The sequence below is a fragment of the Eubalaena glacialis genome, chromosome 11, assembly GCF_028564815.1.
Source record: "Eubalaena glacialis isolate mEubGla1 chromosome 11, mEubGla1.1.hap2.+ XY, whole genome shotgun sequence".
Classification (NCBI taxonomy): Eukaryota; Metazoa; Chordata; class Mammalia; order Artiodactyla; family Balaenidae; genus Eubalaena; species Eubalaena glacialis.
Genome location: NC_083726.1, coordinates 10,374,975 through 10,395,802, shown reverse-complemented (window position 1 = coordinate 10,395,802; position 20,828 = coordinate 10,374,975). Strand labels below are relative to the sequence as shown.

Genomic DNA, 20,828 nt, shown 5'->3' with positions numbered 1-20,828 from the left:
TGCTGAAGGTTCTTCTGGAACCTCTTAATAAGCACATGCTGCCTTGCGTGGCTGCCCTTTTTTTAGGTCACTTATCTCCTAACCAGATCGTAAGCCTTCCCACCTGATGGCTGCATCACCCCATCTCACACACACACACATACACACACACACACACGCAGTGCCGGGGGCAGAGCTGTGCTCAGCAAGTGTGTGTGTGAGGGATGAGAACCGACCCCCTTTGACCCAGGGATGTGCTGTTTGGGTGGAAAAACATCAGACATGGGTCGAGGGTGCTCTGCACCTGTGTTCCCCAGCCGCCCCACCCCCCCACCCCCCCATTCAGCTTTAAGCAGACCAGGGCAGGGGGCCCTCTGCTCCCAGGAAGAGCCAACGGGGTGCGTGGCTGGGGCCAAAGCCGCTGCGCTCCCGAAGAGGAGGAGGAGGAGCCTTACTTGGGTTTCTTGACATCCGTCATCTTGGTGTGCTCTCCAAACTCCCGCTTCAGGAACTCCTCCAGGGGCCCCGACTCGTAGGGCCGAGAGCCCCGGAATACCTCATCCTTCATGCGAAAGTACATGCCACGCATGTAGGCCATGGACTTGCCTAGGAACAAGGGGGTCGGAGGTGGGAAGAGACGCGAGGGCTGCCCTGACAGGGGGCCTGAGCACAGGATCCAGCAGGGGGCGGGGGGCAGATTTACCAAAGCACCAACCAAGCTGGGGCTCCTGGGACCCTCCTCTGCAACTTCCCCCACAGGCAGAAACCCCCTTCGGTAGCCCCAAGGCTCGGCACTTAATCTTGTACTCGTAATTTGTATTTTTTCTTTAAAGAAGGGGTCCCGAATGTGTAAAAGCTTATAAATCTAGATCCACCCCGTTTGCCATGGAATAGAAAGACTAGCCCTGTCTCGTGAGAACAGACAGCTTCCAAGGGGCAGGTTGCACCTCACAGGACGGAGAAGCTGCCCAGCACGCCTCAGCCGGCCCAGGGGTGTGCGAGTGGGGGGCTGCGGAGGGGAGGGCTTCTGCCCGCAGGAGAGGTTGAACTAGGCGTCTTCTCAGATCCCTTCCATAGCCCCGGGCGCCTGAAGACCCTGGATGGGGGATAAATGCCCCCTGAAGAAGGAAGTGACCCTTTCTGGAGGAGAAACTACAACCTCTGCCCACTCTGCTCCATGCCCAGATCTCATGCCCAGCCGGGCGGAGGCCAGCCCTGAGCTGGCCCTTCTCTCAGGGAAGACCAGAGACGGCACACGGGGCCCCAGAGGCCAGGGGACAGAAGTCCCAGCAGCTTGCTGATAATCCTCCTCTTCCCAGAGCCCCATGGGACGCTGCTCTAGGTCACCTCCTGGGCTGGCTATGCCCCATGTCCCTCCCACACACACCCTGGGCTGCCAGGCCCTGGCCCCCTCACACTGGGAACACCCGGATGCCTATGCCTCCCCCATGGGACCCGGGGCTCCTTGAGGTGGGGCGTGCACCTGACTCAGCCCTGCATGCCTAGCACCCAGCACAGGCCTGGCCTGAAGGCCTTGATGTCCCGGAGGGGGAGGGTCCTCTCCTGGTGCCTTCAGATCTGCAGGACGAGTTGGAGGGCATGGAACCCAACCCAGGCAGGGATCCCCAGTCAGGGATGCTGAGACAATTCCCGCCGGGCGGTAGCTCGTTCTGAGAGGGCCCCCCACATGCAGCATCACGCAGCCCAGACAGCTCCATAAAGGAGACATCATCGCTCAAGCCGAGACAAGGCCTACCCGGAAGTCCGTCCAGTAAGCAAAATGCCCTGTCACCTCTGGGAAGCTGTAGTGACAGCAAACTGCGTGGGTTGTCTGTGTCGCTAGGAAGTGCTGGGATGGGCATCCTTGGGACTCCTAGCCCCAGCAAGCCTTCCAGTGGGCCATGTGACTTTGGGTCACCTCTCCCCCCAGGGCCTCCATTACCCTGTGGGTAAAATGAAGTGTGCAGACTAGGGCTCTGGCATTTGTGACTCGGTGGCTCCTCATTCCTGAGACCCTCGCTCCACCCACCCTCAGAATGCTTTTCCTTATTTCCAGCGGTTTTGAGGCCCTTCTGTGTCTGCCTTGCAGGGGCGTGGGGAGCAGTGGTTGAGGCAACCGGTATGAAAATGCTCCCAACGCTGAGAGTGAAACCAGTTCTGTCCTCTGTGGCTGGGTGGGCATCACCCTAGCCCACCCCCCAGCCCTTCCTCCTTCCAGCCTCGGACTCCAACACCCCAGCCACCCCCCAAAGGGCCTATGGGCCCTCCCCTCCCCCATGACGTTCTCCGCAAAGCTCGGAGAACAAACTCAGCCCAATTTGAGGGCAGGTCTCAGCCCCAACCCGTCCTGCCTCAGCAGCCCAGGGGCTGCCCTCACTGTGCAGGATGGCCAGGGCCAGGATGCCCCCTGTGCTGGTCCCCGCCACCCAGTCAAAGAGGTCCTTGGTGGCGATGCCCGAGGCCTTCTCAATGGCGATGAGGAGCTGGATGATGACGAGGCCTTTCACGCCCCCTCCGTCCAGGCAGAGCAGGTGGTCGCGGCTGTGGTGGGAACAGCAGTGGGAGAGAAGAGGGTCCCATTACAGCCGGCACTTTGCATGCCGCGTCCCTGAGCACCTGCCCCGTGGCAGCCGCTTGAGCACGTGGAGACCAAGCCCTGCAGAGCTCGTGTGCTACCGGGGCTTTGGGGAGGCGGCAGCGAAGTCAGTACAGGAATAAACACAGTACTTCAGGAGGCGAAAGGTGCAATAGAGAGAAAGATACAGGAAGGTGAGGGCAGCAGGGGGCAGGGAAGACCTCCCTGGCCATGTGCCACCTCAGCAGACACCTGGGTCTGCCTCCCCCACTTTGAACAGGGGCTCCCTAAGGCCACTTGGTTTTGGTCAGATCCAGATCCCCAGTCCCAGACCTGACCCGAAGCAGGTGCCTGATAAAAGTCTGTTTGAATTAAACAAGGCTGGGGGAAGGGCTGCTCTCCCGCGGCCACAAGGAATGGGTGTCCAAGAAGGTCAGGCCCCTCCAGCCAGGTGGGAGCAGCACGGGGGAAGGACCGTCTGTGCGTCAGGAGCCATAGGAGCTTCCACCAGCGTAAACTCACTTAAATGCTCCAAACCCCTTCCAGGTGGACACTGTCACCCTGTGCATATCTGTGAAGACACGAAGCTCGGAGTCACACAGGTGGATCTGGACTGGGGTCTGTGGACTCCCGGGTCACACACTCTCCAACACATCCTGACCCGTCTCCCTACGGCCCGCCATGCCCAGCCCCTGCCCCGGGGAAGAAGGCCTCTATCATCTGTGCTCAGACCTGGAACCTTCCTTCCGGTCTCCTCCTCTTCTTTCTATCTCAGCTTAAATGTCACCGCTGAGAGAAGCCTGCCCCATCGGGACCCTCCCGCTCAGCCCGCTCCTGCCCCACCCACTTCTGTGGTGCAGAGCCCTTCTCGCTTCCATCCACAACTGCTTTTGATCACTTGTTTGCTGCCTTTCTTCCCCCGCTGAGGGCAGGGCCCTCTGCGCGCCGGAGGCGTCCCACGGACACACAGCTGGTAGATGAAGGAGCCTGCGCGGCCCACCTCTGGGGTTCCTCGTCTTTTCCTGGACAAGCTGCCCAGCCCTGCAGCAAGCCCAGAGCGTGGCAGAGGAGGCGGTGCTGTTGCCGGAGGCCTGCAGGGCCCCTGGCCAGGGAGGCTGGAGCAAAGAGGCAAGAGACCTTTCTGAAGATGTGGGGCTGGCCATGGAGGGAGCAGGGCCGAGCTGTGTGGCTCACAGACCTGTGTGGGAAGGTCCTCACACACCTGCGTGGGGAGGTCCTCACAGGGGTATCCTGACTCTTGTCTCAGCCCCACCTCTAGGGAGGGCGCGCGGGCTTGTGCAGACTCCCCAGTCCTGCTAGAGAATCTGCCGCCTCCTTCCTCTTACTGGCGGGGACCTGTCAGTCCTCCCTCTGGTACCCCGCTCGGCCCCTGCGCAGGGGTGTGTGTGTGGGGGGGCGCAGTGGGAGGGAAGGGGGAGACGGCCGATAGGGCAGGTGCACCCTCAGGGCGCATGTCACGGGGTGGCCGAGGAGACGAGTGGGCTACAGCAAGGGGAAGCCGAGCCTTCTGATGAGGAGAGGCCCAGCCTCTGATGTGGCTGCCTGGCCCTGGGAGCAGGAGCCGCATCTGCTTCTGGGAGAAGAGAGCTTTCCCTGCAGGGGAGGGCACTAGGGGTGCAGCCAGGAGACAGCCTGCAGGAGCAGAAAGGGCATGGACTCGGAAGCCCTGGGCTGCGTCTGCCCTGACACTGACTCTGTGTGACCTTAAACAAGTCACTTAACCTCAAGTTCTGCATTTGCAAAACAAGGTTACTAATGCCTCCCTAGGAAGGCTGTTAGGAACACAGGATAGTAAAAAACAGAGAACAAATAAACCACCTCCAGCATTACAGGGAAGGGTTGAGAGAGCACAGCTGATAGGAAACACATTTGTCCTGGTAACTCGCCGAGCTGGCGGGCACTGATTCTGACAACCACTATCACCAGGGACTGTCCTCAGGGACAGGGCTTGGGTTTCTTCTCTTTGTGCCCATCACCCCAGCCTGCCGCCTAGAATGGGCCTGGGTATACGGCAGATGCTTGGGGAACCAACCCACCCACTAGCTCTTGGAGGGAGGCAGGGTAAGGAGTGGGTAGAATCAGAGGCAAGCAGGCTCAGCATCAAGGCAGCTGAGGGCTCTCTTCAGAGGAGAGCTGGGCCATCTCCCCCGACAATCCATGACAGGGTCGGGGAGAGAAGGGACAGGGCCGCAGCCAGCTCCACTGTGTGGCTCGGAGCTGGCATGGTAATTGATGGAGAAGCAGGCCCAGCCTCCCTAAAGACTCAGTCTCTTTGCTGTGAACTACAGAGAGCGCGAGCTAGCTTGCAGACCCAGATACAGACTAGAAAAAGTCCCACGCCTGCTGCATGGCACCCAGCAGAGGCCCTGCCCATGAGCCTGCCCCCGACACTTACGTCCGCTTCTCGTCCCGCATGGAGCTCAGGATGAAGGCCGGCTTCCGGGCCCGGGAGATGTGCATGAGGTCCTGCAGTTCTGTGAGGCACAGGGCAGGGTGGGCTGGGGCCAGGCACGTGCCGCTCCCCGCCACCTCATGGGTCCTGAGGGCAAATCTGGAGCTGTGCCCTTACCCCACTGTCCCTAGCAAGAGCATCTGCCTCCCACCCCCTGGAAGGGCTCTTCATCCCAGGATACAGCAGGGCCAGAGGCCACAGGCCCCTCAGGGAGCGATGGGCTGGAATGCAGAGGGGAGCCCACTGCTCTGGGAATGGCGCCCCACCCTGCCCGGCCAGCTCCCGATTTTCCTGTGTCTTCCTCCCAAAGTCCCGAAGCACAAGCACCCCCGACGTGCCCTGTGTGTGCGGTTCACAAAGCCTTTCTTCATGCACAGGAGCCGGTGCTGCTGACAGCCACCATCACAGAATCATTACCCCCAATTTACAGATGAGACTCAAAGAGGTTATACAACTCGTTCAAGGTCATTTAGCCAAAAGGGCAGAGTTAGGACATTCCTCGGGGTTTAACTCCATGAAGGAATGGAGATATCCCGACCACTTTCCAGATGCCTCTTGCCCTGATCCCAGGTTTGGAAACTTCCTCAGCGGCCTCAGATTGGATGCACCCACCCATAGCATCCATATTTTCCCCTGTGCCCAAGGCCCATCCCACGCCCACCAAATGGATTAGCTGCCCTCCTGACAAGCAGGCCGGCCTCAGGTCGCCTGGCCCAGCAGTGTCACGTCATCCCGATTCTGACGGGCCCTTCCCACAGCTGTGCACGGAGTCTAGAAGCAGCAAAGCAGGACGGCAGGCTGCCAGGCAGTGTGTCTCCCCCTCACCAGGGCAAGGGGCCAGAGTGGACAAGATAAGTGGGAAACTGGCCAGCAGAGGCGTGGACAGAGCACCAGGGAGAGGGACGTGCAGCTGAGAAAAAGGAGCAGAGGGGACTAGAGCTGCAGCTAACTTGGGCACAGCGGGCTCTGCGGCCCCTCTAGGCCCAGGGCATTACCCATCTGACGCCGCGCCCCAGGCCCACCATCCAGCCTGGCTTGGGTGGCTGATTGCCTGTAAAATTGAGAGATAACGATGGGGGGCAGGTCCTGGGTGGGGAGGGGCAGGGGGAGGAGAGAGGCGGAGCCAGAAGGACTAACTGTGGCTGCCAGCTCTGCCCGTCCTGAGCTCCAAGGTTGGCCGGGCTATCCTGGCTTAAGATGCTGGTGTCTGATTCACCAAGAGTTAAAAAAAAAAAAAAAGCGCCAGCTTGCCAAGGATCGGTCTCTGACTGCCCTGTTCAGGGAACCCCACTCCCAAACAATCCAGGGCCCTGGGTGGGCCAGCCCATAGGAAGCCCAGAGAAGGTCTCTGTCTCCTCAGGGGCTGTCTCCACGAACACCAAGGATGCACGGGGCAGATGCTGGTTGCCTGGCCAGTAGGTCACCAAAGGGGCCGGAAGAGGAGCACACAGGCCCCAGGCCTGACAGAGATTCAGCAGCGTGGCCGAAATGCTCCTGGTCATAGCCAGAGGGCCAAGGGCTCTGAGCCACCACCAGCACTCCTCACTGCCCACCCGAGCTCCCAGAGCACAGAGAGGCCAAGAAAGTACCCACCTCATGGGTGTCCAGGGCACCCTCTCGGGGGAAATGGACCGCGGGCAGCCTCTGGGCGCTATGGGTTGCTGGCTGCCCCCGAGGCTGACAAATGCTGCCCATCCTCCTTTGCTTCTTCAACAACTTCTCCCCTGGGGCCCCGTTTCTTTCCCACAGGGACTGCTCTGACCCAAGGGCCTGGGAGCCAGGTAGAGAGGAGGGGAGCTGCCTACCTAGGTTGTTGAAGCTGATCGCTGGGGGCTGAGATCTCTCCGGGGAGAAGAAGGAGTGCGTTGCTGCGGAGCACTGCTCCGCCGAGACCGCTTGGATGAGTGAGGAGCGGTAGTCGGCCCCCACGGTTCTCAGTAGAGTTAGGAGCGCCTTCCTGGTGACAACTTGTCATGTTTGGGGAGCGGGAGATCGCACAGGATCAGAAACTGTCGACGTGCAAGTGAGAGGTCCCTCCCTTCCCCACATGGTCCCCTCTCCCAGGCCACCCGGGTATGTGGGGGGTCGGGGGTGCCCCAGAGCCCCGATCCCACCCTGACAGGGCGTGCTGACTCTAGTCTGTTACTTCCAAAGCAGCTGCCTGGGGCTGGGGCGGGTCCTGGAAGTCGGACTTGGAACATGGAAGGAGGAGGTCGGTGTTGCCTGGCCCGAGTATGTGAGGAACCCCCGCTTTCCCTTCTACACCAGCCAAGAAAGCAGGACTCCCACCTCCACGTTCAGTAATTCTTGAGGCTTTCAGAGCGCAACAGGAACGAACCAGCCGGTGGGCATTTACTCCCATCTAATGGCTGGGATAACTGAAAACGCACATGCACGCACATGCACACACGCTTGCTTGCAAACGCTATCAGGTACACACCCACAGCAACCTCCACAGTTCCCCGGAACCTTCCAGAGGGCGCCAGCCTTCTGGTGAGGAGGATCTGCTCTTTCCAGCCCTAAAGCCAAGGCTCACTGAGCCAGCACGCAGCACATGCACGGTGCCTGTGTGCACGAGGGGTGCACACGTGTCATGCAGCACATGCCTGTGTGCACCGGGGGTAACACGTGTCATGCAGCACATGCATCGGCTAGTGGCTGTTCTTGCAAGTGGTTGCGTCAGTGAATTCCCCAAGAGTGGGGAAGAGGGCTGCTGCTGCTGCCTACCCCGCCCCCCCCACCCCCCCAAGTCCTGGCACCCTGAGGCAGGATGGTAGCCGCACAGAAGAGGACACTGCCTTGGCAAGCCCGCTGGGGCCCCCATCTAGTGGTCAGGAGCCCTGTTCTTGGGAAAAGGAAACTTCCCCTCTGGGCCTCCCAGTGCTCCTAGCCACTCTGCGCAGGGAGCAACTGGGGGCCGGTATGGACAGGACGTGGGCAGCTGATGGCTGGGACTTCCCTCCTCCCCAGTCCCTGCACCCCGCACCCACCCCTGCCCAACTCTGGTCCCAGAGTGTAGAGCACATACGTTTGCTATGCTTGGAGGCTATGAACGCAGGAGTTTCTCCAAAGTCATTCGGGATGTCCACCTCTGCCCCAAACACAATGAGGGCCTTGATCATCTCCATGTTGTCTTTCTGTTGGTGATGGAGTGAGGGGGAAATATGCAACAGCTCAGGGAAGTGAAGACAGAAACGACCCCAGCCTCTTCCCCTCCAATCCATCAATTGGGCGGACCTCTCACCATCATGGGGAGAGACACTGGAACCCTTCTGACTCCCACCCGCAGTCAATCCCATATTGCACAGTCTACAGTTTGAAGGCCACTGCCCTGACAAACAGGCTTGCAAGTATCCCCAGGTGAGAGTTTAATAACCCAGGTAGAAAATGGAAGTGATTCACCCAGCCCCCAGCCCCGCCAGCTCCTTCTCTGAAGAAGCAAAACATCTATGACCCCTGACCCAGGAGCCGTGGGGCCGCTGAAGGGTCAGCTGCTGGTCGCTTGCAGGACTAGCAAGAGAGGGTAAGTGAGGAAAGGCCCCCGTCGAGTCCAGGGCCCCGGTTCTGAGGGGGAAACCGAGCACATATCCTCCCTGATGGCACCCCCTCCCCAGAGAATGCGCAGTGAACGTCTGGAGGCTGGGCAGCAGCGGGGCCGGGCTGGGCGTGGTTTCCCAGCACGAACCAACAGACTGGCTGCCAGGAGACCTGAGCGCTGGGCTTATCACCTCCCTCTCTCGGGGCCTGATTTCCTTGCCTAGAGAATGAAGAGGTGTGTCTAGAAAGCCGTTTTCCAAACTGCTGTTCATGCACCATTAGGACGTATATGGGCGCAGGTAAACGTGTGTTTTAACCATTAGTTAAGTATTTCTTCTTTGGTTACCTTTTATTTGTGGCACTGGTTTACCACCTATGGTGGTAATATAACAGTTCCTTCAAAATAAATTTAAGGTAGCTTAAAAGCAAGCCAAATTAAAGCAACGATTAAGTACATAATTGTAAAAGTGGTTCGTGAATCCGCCAAAAACTGCACACATGGTATGCAGGTGACTGAAGTATGGAAGCAATGGCCTATGTCAGCAGTTCTCAAAGTAAGAACTGTGGACCCCTATGAATACGGAGACCCTTTAGAGGGTTCAAGAGGTTAGAACCATATTCATGAAAATATCAAGGTGTTGTTTGCATGTGCACTGTGTTAACTTTTGCACCGATGGTGTAAAAACAACTGTGGATAAAACTGCTGGTGCCTTAGCATGAAGCAAGGCAGTGGCACCAAACTGACAGTCATCATGCTTTTCTCCTCTGCCACGCACTCACCGTAAAAAGTAAATTCATTCATTAAAAAGCCAGCTTCACTTAAGAAGGCCCTTGATGAAGCAGTAAGAAATGTTAATCTTATTAAGTTGCTACACTGGTGTATTCGGTGTCACAAAATGCACAGTATGCACAAGGCATTTCTGTGGCATAACCACGTACGATGGTTGTCTCGGGAAAAGCACTGTGTGACTGTTTCAGCTGCAAGCAGAATGAGCTGCTGTTTTGCAAGAGAAACTGTTTTTAGTCGAGAAACAACTGGCAGACAAACTACAATTGTTCAGCGTTGGGTATCTAGGAGGTATTTTCTCAAAAATGAATGCGGTGAGCCTATCACTTCAAGAAAAACAACTGGCAGTATTTTGTGTCAGTGATAGAACTCAAGCTTTCAAACAAGAACTGGAATTCTAGAACACTGCTCTGTGCCATGATGGGCTTGACAGCTTCCCCAAATTTAAAGACTTTTCTGATGAAATTGTGGTGATATTTACAACTGTGGGGTTTTGAGACTGTATAACAAAATGGGTCAACATTTGGTAGCTAGGCATACTCAGCAAACCAATATTTTCCAAGGATGACACGAAGTCATTCAGGGGTAAAAGATCCAGGCAAAGTGCAAAAGATGCCAATGGTTTTCACTGTAACAGAGAGTGAAAAGTCCGAGGAAATGATTTCAGAGTGTCCACTGCAACCAACTTGTCAGAAACTACCCCTTGTCAAGTTTTGGTGCAATATGAAAGAATATCCAGGGGGAATTCCCTGGCGGTCCGGTGGTTAGGACTCCACGCTTTCACTGCCGGGGCCCGGGTTCAATCCCTGGTTGGGGAACTAAGATCTCGAGAGCCATGCAGCGTGGCCAAAAAAAAAAAAAAAGAAAAAGAAAAAAGAAAGAAAGAAAGAATATCCACAATTATCTGCAAAGGTACAACTACATATCTTTTCCAACTATGTACATATCTATGTGAGGCCAGAGTTTCTTCATATTTTTAACATATGCAACAACATACTGAATAAATGTAGCAGAAGATACGAAAATCCATGCCTTCTCTGAAGCCAGGCATTAAAAAGATTCACAAAAATGTAAAACGATGCCAACTCATTTCAATTATTTTTTGTTTTGGAAAATAAAGTCGATCTTCCATAAAAATGTTACTTATGTTAGCATGGGCTTGGTAAATTATTGTTATTTTTAAATGAATTAATAAGTATCTTGAAAATCCCTCACTTCTAATTTCTAATATGGTAAATATGGATAGATAACATTCAAATAAAGTCTTTGAGATTCTCAATAATTTTGAAAAGCATAAAAGGATCAAACAGACCAAAAAGTTTAAGAACTGTTCAACTACATAATTCAAAGGGCCCATTCAGTGCTAAAAATGTCCACAGTTTTATTTATAGTTTCAGTCTCTTGGGCAACATCCCCTCTACAATTATGACCTTTGGTATATAACAGGATGTCTTTGACTTTGTCCTAAATCTCCTTCTTTTAGAGTTCCAGGGGAATCTCCTATTCTATCACTCCGAGACATGTTGAACAGAATTATGGGTACATATGGTTTGCTACAGTTATACACACACATACATACACACACGTCTGTAACAAATAACACTCCCTCCCCTGCATTTAGTATGTTCATGCTGTAGTTGTCTAACCAGACTGTAGGGGCTTTAAGGGCAGGAACTGTGCTCTTTAATAAACCAGCAAAGGTGACCAGCACCTACCATGGGCCACCAAGATGTGTAAGCAGGCCCGGCCTTCCAGGAGCTTGGCGTCTACCAGGGAGATAAGGGCAACATGCAGATGAATAGTTTTCCCTGATGATGCAGGGAAGGAGAACGAACGTCTCGGGGATGCTTACTCCGTGCCAGGTCTTACATGTGCTGCTTAGACATCCCCCATAGAGTTACCGGGTGTCTATCACTGAATCCACTCAACCACTCTGTCAGGTGGGTACCAACACCTCCATTCTCCAGATGAGGAAGTCAAGGCTGGCAGAGGTGATGTGAGTTGCCCAAGGCCACGGTCAGTAGCCAGAGCTGTATTTTCCCCTCTCACAGCATCCAGATGTCACATGGGGGCATGGGAATGAGAGGTCCTGGAGCGCAGAGGAAGGGGCTGTTATTCTGGGCTCAGAGTGGGGCATGCCCCAGCCCTGCTGGTCGCCTGCACCCCTGCCGAGTAGGCAGTAAGCCCGGGCTCACCGACATGGCCAAGTGCAGCGGCGTGTTGCCGTGCTCGCCCCGGGCTTCGGCGTTGGCCCCATGCGTCAGCAGCACCATGACGCAGTCGAAGCGGTTGCGCATGACGGCCACGTGCAGGGCTGTGTACCCCACGGAGCTGGTGCTGTTCACGTCGCAGCCCCGTTTCAGCAGCAGGCGGGCCATCTGCGGAGACAGGGTCCCGGCCCGAGTCAGCGGGGTGCTCAGAGTGGCTGCGGCCTGTGGCACCTGGTGGCACCTGGGCAGGGCCACTTCCCTCAGGTCTCGGGCCCCTGGAAAGCTCCAGCAATGGGAGGAGCCAAGGTGGCAGGCCCCAGTTCTGGGGGTGGCCCCAGACCTTGCCTCCCACACCGGCCGCACCCCAGGAACTAGGGGACAAAAAGCTGAAGCTGTGGTGACTTTTTCAAAGGGCTTCAGGGTCCTTTCCTGGAGCTCACAGGACCCCATCCCTCCCTGCAAAGGTTCCTCTGGGCCCTGCCCCAGAACTGCCCCACTCCTCTGGGCCCTGCCCCAGAACTGCCCCACTCCCTGCCACCTTTGCCCATGCAAAGGTATGACCCCATCTGGGCCTTGGCAACGCACACCCCTGCTCACCCAACAGCCCCGGAGAGCCTGGACTTTGGACCCTGACAGACCTGAGCCCAAAGCTCAGCCCCACTTCATCCCCATTGTCTGAGCTTGGAAGGGTCATTGCACCCCTGTGCACCTCAGTTTTCTCTGCTGTGAAAATGGGAATGCAAGTTCCCACCTCACAGAGTGTGCTGACAAGGAACATGAAAACATACAGGAGGGCCTGACTTGGTGTTTAGCTCCTGGTGTGAAGGTATCCACAGTGGTTGTCAGTCTCTTCCCTCCTGGCCTGTCACATTTACGAGTATCCCATCATCTTTGAGGGCATCCAGTGCACTGATAGCTGTGCTTCCTGGAGATAAGTGATCAGAGACCTCCATCCTCCCAGGGGGTCAGAGCTTAGCTCAGGGGGAGGCCTCAGAGGAGATGCCGGCCGGGCTCTCTATAGACGAAGCTAGAGCCACCATCATCATCACCATCAGCATCATCACCACCCATCACCTTCTATTTGCGAGATGCTTGACAATTTACGAAGAATTTTCTCACGCGCTGCTTTGCTGACTTCACGATACCTCCACAGGTAGGCCATAGATCCCCAATTCACACATGAGGAAACCGCAGAGGGGACACTCACCTGCAATGCCAGGACATCATCCCTCCTTGGGCTTATTTCCTGGGCCCCCAAGTGCCACCCTCAGAGACCTCTCAGGAACCTCCTTCCTATAGGTAGCTAAGGAACAAAGGGCTCTGGGACCCTCCCCCTGCCCTGGCTCACCCTCAGACCTGCCTACCTCTGCATTCTTGGCCCAGTGGAGGGGGCTGGCTCCATAGCGAGGGTCTTTGCTGTGGATCTGGCTGCTGTCCATGCTGACAATCATTTCAGCACACCTGGGGAGAGAGAAGCCACATGGGAGTGAGGAAGACCGGCGGGGGCAGCCTGACACTGGAAGAGGCCACGACTCAAGGCTTCATCTACTGGTGAGGGAGAGCTCCTGCAAATACAGTTGCAACAAAACCGACCAGCATGCATATGGTGATACGGCAACGGTATCCTGAGCCCCTCAAGGCACATCTCAAGCCCCCTCCTCCAGGAAGCCTTCCTTGATGACTTCGGTCAGCAATGATCACTCTCACTGGTGCTGGCTGCAGAGTCAGACAGGCTCGAGGTTAAGCCCCAGCTTCCCACTGGTGACCTCTGGAAAGTGGCTGGGCCTGTCTGCAACATGGGTGCCTGTGACTGGCACACGGCTGCCCTCTATCCTCCCCTGCCTCCCAAACGGCTGGTGTTGCAAGTAGTGACTGCGTCCTGTAGGAGGCAGTAGGCGGGGTGAAGTGCAGTTGCTTTCCACTCCTAGATGGATAACCAAAAGAACTGAAAGCAGGGGCTCAAGAAGATATTTGCATGCCAGTGTTTACTGCAGCATTACCCACAATAGCCAAAAGATGGAAACAACCTAAGTCTCCATGGACATATGAATGGATAAGCAGAATGTGGTATATACAATGGAGTAATTCTGCCTTAAAAGGGAAGGACGTTTTGATACAGGCTACGACACAAACGAACCTTGAAGACATTATGCTAAGTCAAAGTGGGGTCCTGGGCCCAACCCAGCTCTCTGTGAAGCTCGGCTGAGCCGATACCAACAGCAGAGGGGCCCCCAGATCAGGGCTGGGATGGAACCAGTCCCAGTAACCCTAACACTTGTGATTCTTGGAGTATGAATGCGCGGGCTGCCACGTGGTGACAGAGAGATGTGCCCCCTTGGAGCCCTGAGAGGAGCGTGGCTGTGTGCAGGGCACACCCAAGGTATGAGACGACTCGTGTTGTCTCATCTGCAACGATCCACATGGGAGGCCTGGGATGTGGTTACAGGTGTCTGAGGAGGGAGCAACCTGGGCCACATCGGGATCTTGGAAGTAACCTGGACCAAGAAGGTGACTGAAGCCAGTAGGGTGGCTGGAGCCAAGCTGGAGCGGGGCCACCGTGCCAGCCCTTGGGTATGGGAGAGCATCACTCATCACGTGTGTCCATTCAGGTTGCAACCTGCAACTCAGTAACTGGGGGTGACTGGGGGTGGGAGCGCTGGGATTGTCTCCAACCATTTGGTCAAGTCTTTCTGAAAGTTCTAGTTCATCCTGGCTGTACGAGGAAGAATCAAGGAAAGGAGGGTTTGTCCAAGCTTGGACCAGACCTTCAAGGGGACATCAATGCCCTCCAGGGGCCGAAAGGTGGGTGCAGACCCCAGAGGAAGGAAAACCCTGAGGGAGGGTGAGCGTGCCTGCCCCCCACGCGAGGGCAGCCCCTCTGAGCTCTTTTCTTGCTGCCCGTCTACCACATGGCTCTGGAAAGTACTGGGCGACTTCTGTATCCCCTGTCCCGGGCTTTCTCTCTTCCACCTCTGTAAGGCACAGTGCCCGGGACTGAGGGACCACCTGACTCATTCACTCATTCATTCATTCTAGTTACTGTATCTGCTGGGTAGTATTTTGGGATAGTCATCTCTTTTATCCCATCCACACACACAGACACACACACACACACACACACACACACGTGCACACACTGCACATGGAGAAGAATTATCCTGAGACCGGGTTTCCCAAGGCTGGGGAGAAAGGAAGAAATGAGTGGTCTAGAGCTCCCCAAGACATGGGCCTGGCACCTGAGTCCCAGCAGTGCCACCCCCCAGGAACGAGGGATGCATCAGGCGGATGGGGGCCTGGGCCACCTTGCTAAGCATTCCTAGGCTTCGAGTTGGGCACAGAAGCTGCACCAGCACAGCAGCCATGAAGGGGCTGTTCAGATCAGATGTGGTGGGATTGGATGGACGAGGATCCAGGTCACATGGGCCCTTCCAAGCCTTAGGGTTGCATGAGATTCTAGCACTGGGGCATCACCTGGGGCAGCGGGAAAGGGGGAACCCCGGGGAAGTTTAAGATTGTTTTTCTCCAGTTTGGTAGAGGGAGGCTCACGGTCAGAAATTAAGGTGCATGACTGAGCAACTTACAGAGTTCTATTCTCTGCACAGCAGAGTTCATGGACCGAGAGTCACACTCCCACACATTTATCAAATACTTTCTTTGTACCAGGGCAGCCCTTGGCACCAGGATCTGACACGCACCTAATGAGCCTGTGGAGGCCACTGCTCGCCTGGGCAGGAGGACTGGCCGCGCAGACGGGAGGGCCCTCGGACCACGTGGGGCAGGGCAGGGTCTTACCCCTTCTGGGAGAACTTCATGGCCATGTGGATGGGGTAGCCGTTGGGCCCCATGATGTTGCAGCGAGCGTTGCACAGCAGCAGCACACGGACCATCTCCTGCTTCCCCAGCTGGCAGGCCAGGTGCAGCGGGGTCAGCCCTTGGTTATTCACCTGGTTCAGGCCAGCCGATGCGTTCTTCCCTAGGAGCTGACAGCAAGACCTCGGGGTGGGCAGGAGCCAAACACAGCGAGGCCCCTGACCTGTCCCTCTGTTAACATCCACCGCTGTGGCCGTCCCTCTCTGGGGCCTCAGGGGAAGGGAAGCTGGACTCCACAAGAACACTGACAAGAACTTCAAGAGAAGCAACCAAGAAAGGAGGCTTTGGGGAGAGAAAGAAGCTGACTGTGCCAGTATTGGCTGGGGCGCTGGTCTGGCATAACTGTGGCGTGTATGAAAAATTTCTCAATCAGGAAATGTAAGAGGTTGTATCTAGGATGGGCACTGGGGGTCTGGGTGGGAATGAGACTTGCTTTCCATTGCATACCCTTCTGTCCTGCCTGAATTTTTCAGCTACGTGTAGGTATTATTTTTTCATTAAACAAAACAAAACACCAGTATTAATAAAACAGCCATGAGGATTTTATTTCCTCGACTGTGATTGAAAGCTGTTTCCCTGAGGCTAATTATGGCCCCTGTGTACCCCTGTGACCGGCTGGGTCTGTGGACAGGCTAGGGACACGGCAGGTGCTGGCCGAGGTGCTGGCATCCAGGCCCGATTCAAGGGCCAGCCCCACTGCTCACAGCTCTGTGGCACCCCTCCCCGGGCACATAACTTCGCTGAACCTCAGTCTCTTTGGCGAGGAGAAGAAGATAATGGCCCCCACCCACAGAGGGCATCTTGAGAATTAACTAGAAAACATATAACACTGAGTACAGGGTCAGGCACGGGACCAGTGGTAAAGGACAGCTATTGATAAGAGTGTGTGCCCGCCCTCTGAATCGAGGCAGGTTCTACGTGGTGCTGCGCTGAGCACACAGTGGGGTCTCAGTAAGGGCAGAGTTCAACAGTGGGTATAGAATTCCCTTCCCTGAGAGCACTAATCATAAGACAGGAATCCATATTTTCTGGAATAATGTGGTCCCATTCTGATGCCAAGGCAGAGAGAAGGATATAACCTTTAGAAGAATCTTCTAATTCTAGGCAATAAAATACTGCCCAGTATTCTGTCTTTTCTATCTGATATATAAGGTAGCCTTTTCATCATTTGATCTACTTGCCTACAATTTTATTTTTTATTTTTCTGCCCAGCTGATCAAAAATTTAACAGAAGGAGTGCCTTTGGTGCAAATGCCTACAGGAGCCAGATGGAGTTTTGTTTGTTTTGAGTTACTGTAAAAAGTTAAGCTCAGGTCCTGCTGGAGCATGGGCGCCTCCAGGCAGGGGCTGAAATTCACCCAGCCCAGGGGCCCAGCCTACGGTGAGTGCTCAGGAGAAGCTGAAGTAAACTGACTGACGGGACTAGACCTTGAGCTCAGTTTGCTGGGTTGGAGGACTTTCCCAGGGTTGTAGGAGCAAAGTGGCCGAGGATGTGTCTCCTTGACAAGCATGGGGAGGCAAGTGCAGGGTGGGGCTACACCCTCCATGAAGGGGCTCAGGCCTCAAGGATCAAGGTGGGGGCAGTGAGAGGCCCGGAGGGACACCTGAGCCCAGAGGCCCAAAGACAGCTGCGGCCGTGGTAAGGTGTGGCCAGAATCAGTCGCCCTGTCTCCACCCTGCTCACCTGCAGCACCTGGGAATTGTCACTCTGGACAGCGTAATGGAAGGCGGTCTCTCCGTTGTTGTCGATGACGTCCATCTGGGCGTGGCAGTACTGCACCAGCTCCACCAGGATCTCCCAGTCGCCCTTGCGGCAGGCCAGGTGCAGGGGAGTGCAACCCTCCTCATTCTCCCTGCTGTTGGCGCAGCTGCAGGGGAGGGCCGGGGAGGTGAGGGGTGTGGCACGAGGTGGGTGGCGCACTGAGAAAGCCAAGTGCAGACTCAGGGGAGGTGGGCGAGGAGCCCAAGAGCATTCGTGCCCTGCTCAAGCTGGCTGGTTCAAACTCAGGGCTGAGTCACAATTTACCTGTAACTGATGTGATCTGTATCAGTTTTTAGTTCAGTTTGCACACCTGTATGAGGGATGTGCCCTAGGGCCATACCAGCCTGAAGTGGGCAGTGGAGTGGCATAGAAAGAATCGCAGAAGGCAGAAATATCACCAACCTCGGGCAATTCACTTAACTTTTCTAGGCTTCAATATCCTTATCTACAAAAAAATAAAAATAATACCTGCCACGCCTGCCCTAGGAAATCGATAGAACTATTGTGAGATCAAACACCATGATGTCCAAGATCATGCCGGTAAACTGTAAAAGGCAGTGAAGATTTTTGAGCTTTGGGCCCGGGAGCTGAACCAAGCTGTCTGAAGCAGAGAACTGGAGGTGTGGCTACCTCAGGGCAGGATGGTGAGCTCGAGTCCTCTGGCTGGCACGGGGCCCTCGCCAGGGGCATGTTGGCCGAATAGACATATGAGACTAAGTGTTCCAGCTTCCAGAAGGGCAACCAGGCCTTTGGAAGGAGACACCAAGGATCTGAAGCCTCTTCAGCCCTCTTCAGCTGAGTGACATTGCACAAGTCACATAACCTCTCACTGGGATGACACTACTTCATGGGCATGTTGAGAGGATTCAAGTTCATGGTGGGTATAAAACAGCTACCAGGGGCCTGGCACCTGGCAGGCACTCCAGAAATGTTACATTGTTCCTTCTGACTTTAGTCAGCATTCCCCTGCTCTAACCCAGAGGCAATGCTGCCCCTTTTGAAGTCAAACGTTTTGGGCAACCTTTGAGTTTATGGAGGGGAACTGAGGCTGGACTGAGACTCCCCATCCACACCCAGTATCCCCAGGGTCCTGCCCTCCTGCCCCACCTGGCCAAGTCCCCCGCCCACCTGATGATGCGGCTGTGATGGAAGCACTCTCGGATCCCCAGCTCCACCGCCAGGTGGGCCACCGACCAGCTGGGGTGGTTGCGGATGAGGTCGGTCAGCTGCTGCAGGACCTCAACGTGCAGGATGTGGTTGGAGCTCTCGTAGAAGGGCGGCAACTGGGAAGAATACTGCTGGAAGTTCACCAGGGCATCGGCCTCTGTCTCCAGCTGGAAGAGTCTGAGGAGCCAGGGCAGAGGAGGAAGACACAGAAATGAGCCGGGAGGGACCCTTGGCCCATGCCCTTGATGGAATCTGAAGACTTGGGTCCCTGCAAACAGGTCCCTGCCTGCTTCCAGCTGTGGACTGACCTGCTCCCGCTGGATTCCCTTCCCCCACCACACACACACACACACACACACACACACACACACACACACACACATAAACCTAAATGGAGTCGGGGCTTTCTTTTTATTTGAAAAGATTTCCTTTCCTTTCTTTCTTTTTTAAAAAATATCATCACGTATATTTCCACAAGCATTGCTGCAAATCCATGGTCCAGCATGAAAGCAAAACTCCCCAGGCCCATGAAGAGATAAGAAAACATGAAAAATGGGACTTCCTTGGTGGTCCAGTGGTTAAGAATCCGCCTTCCAATGCAGGGGACGCGGGTTCGATCACTGGTCGAGGAACTAAGATCCCACGTGCCGCAGGGCAACTAAGCCCGCGCACCGTAACTACTGAGCCTGCACGCCACAACTAGACAGCTTGTGCACTGGAACTACTGAGCCCCCACGCTCTGGAGACTGCACACCACAACTAGAGAGAAGCCAGCGTGCCACAACCAGAGAGAAGCCCGCACACCACAACGAAGAGCCCGTGCGCCGCAACGGAAGATCACACATGCCGCAACTAAGACCCAGTGCAGCCAAAAATAAATAAATAAATAAATAAATAAATAAATAATTTTAAAAAAGAAAATATGAAAGAAAACCAACAGAAACAATATATAAGAGAAACAGATCTATAACTGGGGGTCTACAAATACTGAAGTTACCTGACACAGACTTTAAAATAACTATGACAATATTAGGATAAAATAGAAGATTTACAATTTTGGCAAAACACTTTAAACTATAAAAAAAAAAAGAACCAAGTGGATATTGCAGAATTTAAAGATACAACTGCCAAAATTAAGAGCTCAGTGGTTAGGTATAATAGCAGATTGGACAATGCTGAATAGAAAATTAGTGAAAAGGAAGATAGGTAAGAAAAAAGTAAACAGAATAAAGCATGGAGAGACAAAAGCTTGGAAAATACAGAAAACTAGGTAAAAGACATAGAATATATAATGAAAAGATGTAACATACATATAAGTGGAGATACAAAAACAGAATAGAAAAAGAATTGTACAGAAGCCATATTTGAAGAGTTAATGACTATGAACTTTCCAAAATTGATGGAAAACTTTATTCCATTAATTTAAAATATTCTATAAATCCTCCTCTACCCTCCCCCGCCACCAAATCCACACTTACAACTTACATTCCTCCCACTGAGCCACTGAGCAGTGGGAATTTATGTGTCTTTACCCTTTAACCTGGCTTTGTAACTGCTTTACCAAAAGAATATGGCAGAAGTGATGCCGTCCTAGTTTCTAGAGCAAGGATTTAAGAGACTGGAAGCCTCTATGTCTTTTTTTTGGGACCCGGCCATCATACCACAGGGAAGCTGAAGCACCATGGAGATGACTCTTGGCCCTGGACCCTTAACCCTGGATGAACTCCCAGCCAACAGCCAGCACCAACTTGCCAGTTGTGAGTCATCTTATAAGTGAATCGTGTAGTCAAGCCACCCCAGCTAATACTATGTAGAATCAAACTGAGCCTTTCCCACTAAGCTCTGCTCAAATTGCAGATTTGTGGGATAAATACTTGATATTGTTTTAAGCCACTAAATTTTGGGAGAGTTTGTTGCATAGCAATAACTGAGAATGACACATATTGGTCAACATATTGTAACGTAGCAAAAACTGACACATGTGCTATGTACCAACTGCTGAAAACAAAATGCAAAGAGAAAACATTAAGTATAGCAAAGAGAGGCTTCCCTGGTGGCGCAGTGGTTGAGAATCTGCCTGCCAATGCAGGGGACACGGGTTCGAGCCCTGGTCTGGGAAGATTCCCACATGCCACGGAGCAACTAGGCCCGTGAGCCACAATTGCTGAGCCTGCGCGTCTGGAGCCTGTGCTCCGCAACAAGAGAGGCCGCGATAGTGAGAGGCCCGCACACCGCGATGAAGAGTGGCCCCCACTTGCCGCAACTAGAGAAAGCCCTCACACAGAGACGAAGACCCAACACAGCCATAAATAAATAAATAAATAAATAACTTAAAAAAAAAAAAAAAAGTAGCAAAGAGAAAAAAAGTTTTCAGAGGGCAACCATCAGACTCAACAATGCAGCTCAACAATGGAAGCCAGAGATAATGAGATGACATCCTTAAAGAGCTAAAAGAAAATAAATGCCAT

General features: G+C 54.3%; 1 protein-coding gene across 7 annotated transcripts in view; it reads right to left on the bottom strand.

Moving 5' to 3' along the window:
• PLA2G6 (phospholipase A2 group VI) overlaps positions 1-20,828 on the bottom strand; it is a 51,963-nt gene that overhangs the window by 13,728 nt on the left and 17,407 nt on the right. For 6 of the 7 annotated variants that reach the window (XM_061204636.1, XM_061204639.1, XM_061204638.1 and 3 more), the window contains 10 exons: positions 18,322-18,537; positions 17,116-17,299; positions 15,354-15,541; positions 12,926-13,022; positions 11,547-11,729; positions 8,056-8,164; positions 6,833-6,994; positions 4,971-5,049; positions 2,357-2,520; positions 435-585 (listed from right to left, as the gene is read on the bottom strand). In XM_061204636.1, the coding sequence (XP_061060619.1) occupies positions 435-585; positions 2,357-2,520; positions 4,971-5,049; positions 6,833-6,994; positions 8,056-8,164; positions 11,547-11,729; positions 12,926-13,022; positions 15,354-15,541; positions 17,116-17,299; positions 18,322-18,537 (1,533 nt within the window). The remainder of the gene's footprint in view (positions 1-434; positions 586-2,356; positions 2,521-4,970; positions 5,050-6,832; positions 6,995-8,055; positions 8,165-11,546; positions 11,730-12,925; positions 13,023-15,353; positions 15,542-17,115; positions 17,300-18,321; positions 18,538-20,828) is intronic. The other variant, XM_061204641.1, reaches the window with a different exon arrangement.